The sequence below is a fragment of the Chenopodium album genome, chromosome 3, assembly GCF_948465745.1.
Source record: "Chenopodium album chromosome 3, dcCheAlbu1.1, whole genome shotgun sequence".
NCBI classification, from domain to species: Eukaryota; Viridiplantae; Streptophyta; class Magnoliopsida; order Caryophyllales; family Amaranthaceae; genus Chenopodium; species Chenopodium album.
The window spans coordinates 31,338,245-31,348,669 of record NC_137836.1 but is presented as its reverse complement, the minus strand read 5'-3'; the positions used below and the strand labels follow the sequence as shown (position 1 = coordinate 31,348,669).

At 32.8% G+C, this 10,425-nt stretch overlaps 1 protein-coding gene across 1 annotated transcript; it reads left to right on the top strand.

Annotated features, from left to right (window-relative positions):
* On the top strand, window positions 1-6,433 carry LOC145624984 (uncharacterized). Its single transcript, XM_081678067.1, has 7 exons — window positions 1-3,245; window positions 4,671-4,830; window positions 5,369-5,570; window positions 5,725-5,827; window positions 5,921-6,048; window positions 6,133-6,211; window positions 6,292-6,433. The coding sequence occupies exons 1-7, from the start codon at window positions 1-3 to the stop codon at window positions 6,431-6,433; spliced, it is 4,059 nt and encodes a 1,352-aa protein (XP_081534193.1).
* The last annotated feature ends 3,992 nt before the right edge of the window (window positions 6,434-10,425 follow it).

Sequence of the window (10,425 nt, the reverse complement as noted above, 5' to 3'; positions counted from 1 at the left end):
ATGTTGCTACGTGGTGGGAGGTGTTTTCAGCAATACATAGTTGATATGTATGTAAAGGTTGAAAATACCCGGCTTGATTTTTTCCGCAACAATCAAGATAGTATAAGAGCTGATTTATATCAAGGCATTCTGGATTCTGTACAGACTGGAGAAACTCTTGCGTGCAATGTTGGAAAGAAGGTCATTTTGCCTCCAACATTTATTGGTGGGCCTCATGATATGAAAAAACGATATTTAAATGCAATGGCTTTGGTGCAGCGATATGGGAAACCAGATTTATTTATAACCATTACTTGCAATGCAAATTGGGCTGAAATTAAAAGTGAGTTGGCTCCTGGAGAAGTTGCTCAAGATCGTCCTGATATAGTTGCTCGGATTTTTCGTGCTAAATTATTGGCTCTTAAGAAAGAAATAATGGATAATATGATTTTTGGTGCTGTAGCTGCATTGATCTATGTTATAGAGTTTCAGAAGAGAGGCTTGCCACATGCACATTTTCTCATTATTCTTAAGGGTGAATCAAAACTCAAATGTCCAGCAGACTATGACAAGTTTGTTTGTGCTGAGATTCCTTCATTGGATAATCCATTGTTGCGGAAAATTGTGATTCGTCATATGATGCATGGCCCTTGTGGTTTGTTGAATCCAGAGTGTTCTTGTATGCGTAAAAATGGTAAGACGACATCATGTAAGTATGGCTACCCAAAACAATATTCAGGAGAAACAACTACTAATGATGAAGGGTATCCTACTTACAGGAGAAGAAACACCGGTGAGAGGTTAAAAGTAAGAGGCGATATGCTTGACAACAGGTGGGTTATCCCATATAATCCATACCTTTCTCTGCTGTTTGATTGCCATGTTAATGTAGAAGTTTGTTCTACGATTAAAGTTGTTAAGTATCTGTATAAATATGTTTACAAGGGCCATGACAAGATATCGTATAATGTGGTACCTGCTGATGGAGATGTTGTTGATGAGATTCAACAATATCAGTCTGGGAGATGGGTTTCTCCATGTGAGGCTGCTTGGAGACTATTTGCATTTGATTTGTTTGAGATGCATCCTCTTGTGCTTCTTCTCCAAGTGCACTTACCTAACCAGCAGACACTTCACTTGCATTCACATGAACGATTAAATGCTGTTGTGGCGAATTCAAAGCGGCATCGAACTCAGCTAACTGAATTTTTCGCTATGAATGCTGCAGTTCCAGGAGGACTTGGTTATCTATACAGTGAGTTCTGTGAGCACTATACTTGGGATGCGTCTGGTAAAAAATGGAATAAACGTTCTATTGATAGATTTCAGGTTGGACGTTTGGCATTTGTTTTTCCTGCTGAAGGAGAGCGATTTTATTTAAGGTTGTTACTTCTGAACGTCAGAAGTCCTACATCATTTGAATCTCTCAGAACTGTCAATGGTGTCTTATGCAAAAGCTTCAAAGAAGCAGCTGTTAAGCTTGGTTTATTAGAGCAGGATGATTTACCAACTCTATGTATGGCAGAGGCTTGCGTAGTGCAAATGCCAGATGCATTAAGACGACTTTTTGCAACGCTACTTGTTTTTGCTCAGCCAAGTGACCCCTGTACATTATGGTATGCATTTTACTCCGACTTGTCTGAGGATTACAGGCACGAGTTCCCACATGACTCGGTAAAGGTTTTGAGATTGACTACAAGGTCAGTTGAGCAACATTTAGAAGCACTTGGTAAATCTCTTTCTGAATATGGATTAGACAACATGAATGAGGAACTTGATTCTGAGTTTCAACGGACCAAGGATATTGTAGATGCTTTGGATGCTCCTATTCCCGAAGAATGTTTACATTGTCGAGGGCAGTTAAATTCTGCACAACAAGCTGCATTTGATGATATCATGCAGCATGTTCATGAAAATAAGCCAGGAGCTTTTTTCATCGATGGGCCTGGTGGGACTGGTAAAACCTTTCTGTATAACGCTTTGTACGCAGAGATTCGTCTAATGCAAAAGATTGTTTTGCCAACCGCTACATCTGGAATTGCAGCAGCCAACATCCCCTCAGGTCGCACAGCACACTCTAGGTTCAAAATCCCAATTGATTCAGAAGCATCACTGGCATGTTCAGTGCCAAAACAAGGTAGTTTGGCTGCGTTATTGAGAGAAACAACTTTGATTATTTGGGATGAAGCTTCGATGGCAAAAAAAGAAAATATCGAATCATTGGATTTGTTGCTGCAGGATTTATGTGAGTGTAAGTCTTTGTTTAGTGGCAAACTTGTGGTATTTGGTTGTGATTTTAGGCAGGTTTTGCCAATAATACCACGAAAGACACAGCGAGAGGCGGTTGAAACGAGCATTGTTAGTTCATATCTATGGCCTAAGCTTAAGAAGTTTAGGCTAACAGAAAACATCAGAGCTAGAGAGGATCCTGATTATTGTTCTTTCTTGTTGGCTCTGGGAAATGGTGAGTTACAACAAGCAGAAGTAGGTTATGTGCCATTGCCTCAGGAAATTGTGCGGACTATATCTGTGGATGGTGATCCTGTGAAAGAACTTATAATTAGCACATTTCCAGAAATCGGCAGTAAGAGTTTTACCACGGAAATTTTTACTGAGCGTGCTATTCTTACTCCTACAAATGATGATGTTGATTCTATTAACACGTTTTTTATTAACTCTTTTCCTGGTAGTCCTTTTGTGTACAAAAGTTTTGACACCATTTTGGATGACATGTGCACTGTTTATCCTACTGAATTTCTTAATAAGTTGTGCCCTGGAGGAATGAGTCCTCATGAGCTTGTTCTTAAGAAAAATTGTCCTGTGATTTTGCTTAGAAACATTTTGCCATCTTCAGGTTTATGCAATGGTACAAGACTCATTTGCATGAACTTTTACCAAAATGTCATTGAGTGTCAAATAGCTGTTGGTCATTATAAAGGGAAGACTCATTTTATACATAGAGTTAATCTGAGGCCCTCGAATTCAGCAGGATATCCTTTCCAATTTGAGCGAAAACAGTTCCCTTTAAAGCTTAGTTTTGCTATGACAATTAACAAGTCACAAGGTCAGACTCTTAGTCAAGTAAGTGTGCATCTTCAGCGACCTTGTTTTTCTCATGGACAACTTTATGTGGCTTTGTCTCGTGCAAAAAAGGCAAGCAAAGTAAGTGTTCACACAGTGATTCCTCCTGCACCATATGCAATTGGCCATACTAAAAATGTTGTCTCATATGATGTTTTGCGTTTGGCTGGCATAATTTTGGGACGGTAATTTATAGTGGTTGGTATATAATTTCTTGCTTAATCACTTAGAATGTTTTGGACAAATGTTTGTTGGCAAGAGAATCATTAATGAGCTTGTTTTGTGTTATAATTATTGGATTGATTAAGTGAGTTCATTAGTTGATGAAGCAAGTTTTTTTAAAGAATTGATTGTCGAAAAAATGTTTTCCAGTTTTGAAACAAACTGTGATTTATTTAGAATTAGTTAGACAGAATAATGGTTAGTTGTTTTAAATTTCATTTAATGAGTATCTATGCCTTTCTTGATTGTTCGCTTTTGTATGTTGTAGTTTAGGAACTAAACAATTGGTTTTTTGCACCACTGTTCGATCTTTTCCTCTTTTTGAGTTGTCCGTTTTTATTTGTTGATGGAATAGCTGCAGCTACTATGTTAGTGTATTTGGGGTTATCGCGGGATTTGTTTAGACAAGCTTTACTCGACAAAAAGACCTCTTTCGCCTTAAAACTTAAAGGCACTGTGTTTTATAGTTTCGCTAACCTACATTTGATGTCTTAATAAAGGGAAAAAACGTAATAATAGTTGTATATTTAAAATTCTAGCTAATTACATTCTTTTACATTTAGACTTAGATTTGGGTTAGTATAATAAGTGGACTAAGTAAAGGGAAACAATATCGTGCTGACAACTGTTTTTTTGTAACCTTAGTAAGTAAAATAGTACAAATAGTACATGAGAAATCTAAATGGCCATTCCTGTTAACTTGTAAGATCATGTAAAATGGATGCTTCCTTGCAGCAGTATAAGAGTAAGCTTACTCTTGCTAGCAACTAATAGTGTAGTCTATTATGTCATTTCTGTAACAGTAGCTCTCTGTAGTTATTACCTACTACTGCATTAAACGACAAATAATTTCCCTATATATAAATATCCAAGTTCCTTACAGTAAATTGATGCTTCTTTGCAAAAAGTGATTACTCTTCTAAAAGGTGCTTGCTGCTGTAAAAGGTATGAAACTCTCAAAATTCTTGGATCTTTTTTCTGTTTTTCCCCTTTTCCATTCGTGTGCTACTATTGTTTTGTCGAAATTATTCTTCTAGAAAGGTTTGAATTTACTATTTTTGTTTTCCTACTATGCCCTACTAAAATATTGCTAGATTCTACATATGATATAAGTACCAGGTATATTGAGATTCATAGTAAAAGTGTTTTTTTGTTTGAAGGTCTTGTCATGTGTGTATAATTTATGTATTTTATTGTTGCTAGGAATTTTCTTAGAATGCATAAATTCAGAAATTTTAATTAAATAGACCACTGCTTTAAACTCAATTTATAATTTAATATACAAATTTGTAGAGTTATAGTTATTATGTACCTTTGTCTCATAATTTTCTACATTGTACACACTCTGTATTTGCTAATGTTGCCTAATTTATGATGTTAATGTTCAGAAGTCTTACAGAGATGGAGCCTCTAAGTATGTGTTTGGAAGAGTTAACTCCAGAAACTAAATTTTACAAGATAAATGTAATAGTAGCTCATAAAGGGAGGCGTCAAGTGGATCGGAAAAAAAGAATTGTGTTCCAAAATTTTATTTTGGAGGATGCTAAGGTAAGCAGTGTTTGTAAATTATATTTATTGAATTTTACATCATTATATATAAAATTTTAAAACATAATCTATTTGTGTGCAATATTAGTTTAGGCCACTTTTCAGGTTAAGACACTACACTGAATAAAGATTTAAACTTGATGCCTTATAATTATTAAATGGATTATTTAGCCCTTCCACCTTTTAATTTAAATTTCGAAAATATATAGTGTAATTGGATTGCTGATTTGTGTAGTATGTGTGTACCTTTTGTCTTATATAAGAACAACATTTTTATTATATTATTAATTGATGTGATTTAGATTACTATAGATACATAAATAAGGAGCATTGTTAAAAATTTTGTGAAATTTCGCTAGAATGGCAGGTGCTGTATATCATATTATACAATAGAATGTAACTCTGTGAATAAGCTATCTGGTCAGATTATATATATGATTTTTGTTATAAAATGATTTGATTAATTTGCTATGTTAATAGCTAATTTAAGTTTCACGCATTGTTTTTTTATAATTATTGTTTAATTGGGGTTTAATAGAACAACAAAATACGTTGCACTTTGTTTGGGGGAGATCAAGTGGAGGCCTTTGAAGATATAATAGAGCTTAAAGGCCAATACGAAATTACCAATGGTCCTTTAAATGTGTTAGAGGAGCCATGGGACAACAACTATGGTGAGTTGTCGTTGCAGCTAACTATTGATCAGGGAACTACTGTACGGCGACTAGATGCAGCGGGTGGTTAGGTTCTGCCAAATTATCAACCACTTGGGGATATTCCACGCGACATTGATGCTGTTGGAAAATATGGTTTTTCCTTGCTTCTTGATTCAATTGTAGTTCTGGTTAAAAGCTTATTCTTTATGAATTAATTTTTTCTGGTGTTTGTTATTAGATGTTGTTGCTGTGGTCTTATTTGTTGAAGAGCAGCCTCGCAAAATTATTTCTTCGAATGGCAGACGGAACTATGTTCGTGAGATAGTTATTATTGATCAGAGGTTTGTTGTATTTTCACTAATCTTTTGTCCTGCATCAAGATGTTAGTCTGAGTTAGTTATCTTTTTAATCTGTTATTTCACCAATGTATGCAGCAATGTGCAACCTGTTACAGTCTCTGTCTGGAATGAACTAACAGAAGGAGATTGTGAACAATTGCGCAATTGGGCTGGAACATTCCAAGTTGTAGGATTTACATCACTGAGACCTGTTACTCGAAGAGGTGATTTTACATTGCAGTTATATTTCGTGTGTTTACAAAATTATGATCAACAACTTTGCTTGTATAAAAAATTGTATTTTACAGGTTTTTCACTGACATCTGGAATGTCTACAAGGATCATCCATAATCCTAAGGGTGATAGAGCTAATGTCCTTCGGGAATGGTAAAGCACTAATAATTGTTGCTGGAAAATTATGTTTAACTAAATTTATTAGTAACTGAACTGTTTGTTACTTTACTCAGGGCATATTTATATATGACTATGCTCATGGATAAACAAGCTAGAGTTCTTCAAGTGAAATATCCATCTAACAACAAATTGCTTTTAACAATTGCTGAGGTTGGACTTAAAAAGGTGGTTATCCTTGTACACTTGTGTTTCTGACCTTTTTAAAATGCTTTGTATGTGTATAATACAACTGTTTAATACTGGGTACTTTCCGTAGGCATGCAATGCTGTGCAAGACGAGCGTTTCTGGTTAAGAGTGACAATTCCTTATCCTAGCTTAGATAAGCTTCATACATATGTAGGTTGCAACACTTGCTCAGCTCCCTGTGACATTCCAGTTGGAGCACATTACCAATGTTCAATCTGTAAAAAAAATGATCGCACAGCATCTTACAGGTATATATGTGTAATGGTAGGATATTAGATTTAATAATTTAGTAAGATTGTAATTATTAAAAATCAGATTTTGACTTCAGAATCATATAATATTAAGCTAGCATATGCTGTGCTAAATGAAGGTCTTTTTGGTATTAGTGGTTATCATTTTGGTGTGGGTAATTTACAGGTTAATAAAGGCTTACGATCTTTTTCAAAGTAATGTCTAATTGTATTAGTTGTATTTGATTAATAGGGTCTATTTTGAGTTCGAAGCTGCAGATGGAACAGGGACCATGTCATTTACAGCCTTGAACGATGACACTGAAAAGCTATTTGGAATGACTGCTTCAGAAATTAATTCTTGTAAAACCACTGTAAGTGTAAGCATTATTCTGTTTTATTATTTTAGTTGATGTTGTTTTGCTAAGGTAAATTTTTATACCAAAAAGTTAGTAAAAATGTTACTGATTATTCAACTGAATAAATTGAGGCTTTATTACTTAAGTCACAGGTGTTCTAAATTTCACATTATTCTGTACACTTAAATCCATTTGATAGAGCCATTATAATTTGTCAAGCATTTTTTTTTCCTTAATTTTATTTGCATCTCTTCAGAAGAGTACGTGGAACAATTATTTAGTTCTTGTTTAGTCTCAGACGAGTTTAATAACATATATATGTATACATTTATTTTCTAAATCTAATAAATAAAAGTTGTTACTTGATAGGGAAATCTGACAATAGCCGACTACATACAATTTTTGGTTGAGACCAAATCAGTGCTGATCAAAATAGGGCCAACTACAGAGTTGTCACGGTATAATGTATTAAAGTGGCAACTTAAAGGTCTGGAGGTTGAAAGAACAACACCAGATTCCATTGTGAAAGCCACATTAAAGAAGTTAGATGAAGAGCTCAATGATCTACTTGACAGGTCTGAAGAAATCAAGTATTCAGACAACAACGAGCTTACTGTGTTCTACTCTGAAGATGCAGCTTTTGCATCTGTGGCATCAGTTGTCCAGCCTACATTATTTAGTAGAGATTTTGGTGTTCACATGTCTTTCCCAGAACATGAAACAAAAGGAGAACACTCTGGTGCCTCTACAAATATTGCTCTCGAGGAAGAAGATAACAAGATGGGTGTTGCTACTCCTCAAAAGTGAAAAGCAACTGTTGGTGGTACCTTTATACCAAATCTTGATCAACCTTGAAGTATTTTGGTTTTTGCAATGGTCCCTTTTGGTTAAATAGAGTAAACAAGTATGCAGCATTAGTACAAACACTTTGTATGCAGCTGTTTTATTAGCCTTTTGCCTTTTGTTGGAGTCTGTGAGAATTCTAATATTATGATTCTCGTTTATGTGCTTGAGGGTGTTTTTAAAAAACGTATACATTGAGATGCGTTTTAATCAAACATCCTTGTATAAAACGTTAATTAAATCTTTTGAGGTGTTCAAAAAGAATATAAACTTAAGGGTGTGTACCTAAGAAACGCTTGTTCTATTTTTATTGTTATATATGCAGTTTCCTTTGATCATTATGTATTTTGAAACTTGATTTGTCACGATATATGTTTTTATGACATTTATATCTTGAGTTATGAAGATATTTTGTAAATTTAGAGTCTATTAAATTAGTTCAACCACTAACATAATTGCATTAGATTATAATGTGAATATCGATATAAGCATTTGAAACTTACAATGAAGGTGAGAAGATTATTTTATTAGTTATTATAATAGAAAAATAAGCTCTTAGAATATTTGTCAATCGAAAATCTAAACATAATAAACAATTAAAATCAAAATTGTAATAAATATTAGCATTATTTAATATAATAAAAAGTTAAGCTACCATTTACATGTTATAAAATGCAATGAACTATAAATTTTTGAATTTGTGTATATAAGTATTTTAACTTTCACCAAAACATGTAGAAAGCAACTTTTGCAACTTATAAAGTGCCTTTGGATAATAATTGATCTCTAATATAGTAAAGTAGTGACAAAATAATTAATTAAAACTCGACTAAGAGGGGTAAACTTATGTATTATTGATTAGAGTTATTTTTATATTGAATGGGTTTTTCTGTGGGTTTGAGCTGGTAGTGGGGGTAGTTAAACTGTACATTGTAAATACTATTACTTAAATTAGTGAAAGATCACAAGTCATAACCTTTGAACATATTTTGGAAAGTAAAGAAAAATTATATTCATAATGATAGTTGTAATAGTACAAAGTATAAGTTATGTCAATTGAAAAGTAGTCACTTCCCTTGCCATACTTTGATATTTATTGTACCATAACTAAAGTACCAAAGGTCCTTTATTGAAGATGGGAAAATTATAATATTAGTTATTCTAATAGAAAAATAAGTTGTTAGAATATTTCTCAACCGAAAATTTAAACATAATGAACAGTTTCAATCAAAATTGTAATAAATGTTAGCATTTTTAAATTAAATAAAAAGTTTGGGTACCATTTACATATTATAAAATGCAATGAACTATAATTTTATGAATTTGTGTATATAAGCATTTAAATTTTCACCAAAACATGTAGAAAGCAACTGTTGCAACTTAAAGTGACATAGGATTATAATCGATCTCTAATATACTACCTCTGTTTCTTTTTAGTTGACACGTATTCCTTTTTAGGAAGTTTCTTTTTAGTTGACACGTTTCCTTTTTGGATAAATTTGTTATCTTGCATTTACAAGCTACCCTACTTGCTTTTTCATTCTCTATTACTTTCTCTCTTCTCCTTAGTGATAAAACAATTAATTAAAACTCAATTAAGAGGAGTAAAGTTATGTATTGTTGGTTAAAGTTATTTTAATATTGGATGGGTTTTTGTGTAGGCATGAGGTGGTAGTGGGGGTAGTTAAATTGTACTTTGTAAGTATCATTACTTAAATTAACGAAATATCACAACCTCTGAAAAATTACATTCATAATGATAGTTGTAATAGTACAAAGTACAAGTTATGTCAATTAAAGAATAGTCAATTTCCTTGCCATACTTTGATTTTGGTTGTACTAATAATTAAAGTACCAAAGGTCCTTTTTTTACTTCTCATTCAAACAAAAATATTTCTAAAGCTAAGAAATTATCTCAAAAAAACAAAAACAGGGAGCCTTTATTTGATAAAAATTCATTTATTTTAATAAAGCTATTTACATGTGATAATTTACTTATCTACTTTCATTTACAAGATGTTTAATATGTTAAATTATATATTATAGTTAAGAAAGGGAAAAAAAAAGGATTTACATTCTTTTCCTCAAAATTCCCTAATTTGTTATAGATTTAATATAGTATCATTCTACCGTTGCTTTATTTTAATATTAGTATGATTTTCTTTCCTTTTTTTGGGTTTTTCCCAAAAAACAAGTAGTATAATTTAATAATAGATATATATATATATATATATATATATATATATATATATATATATATATATATATATATAAGACCGCCTATTGCAATAACAAAGTACATGACCTTACTCATTTCAATTCAAAAATCATACAAATCACTATTCCTGAATTGCCTATAACTTATAAGTAAGGTATTAGTTTTCCTTGTTTTTAGGAAAGTAACTTTGCTTAAGCAAGTAATTAATAATGTTAAAGTGGAGAGTAGTTATGAACTATCAATCAATCGACAGTATGGTTCTGAGTTGTCCTAAGTGGTAGGATTGAGTGTGTAGGTTATGATCCTAAGATTACTAGATCTTACTTCCCTGTTGTATAAATATAGCTTTT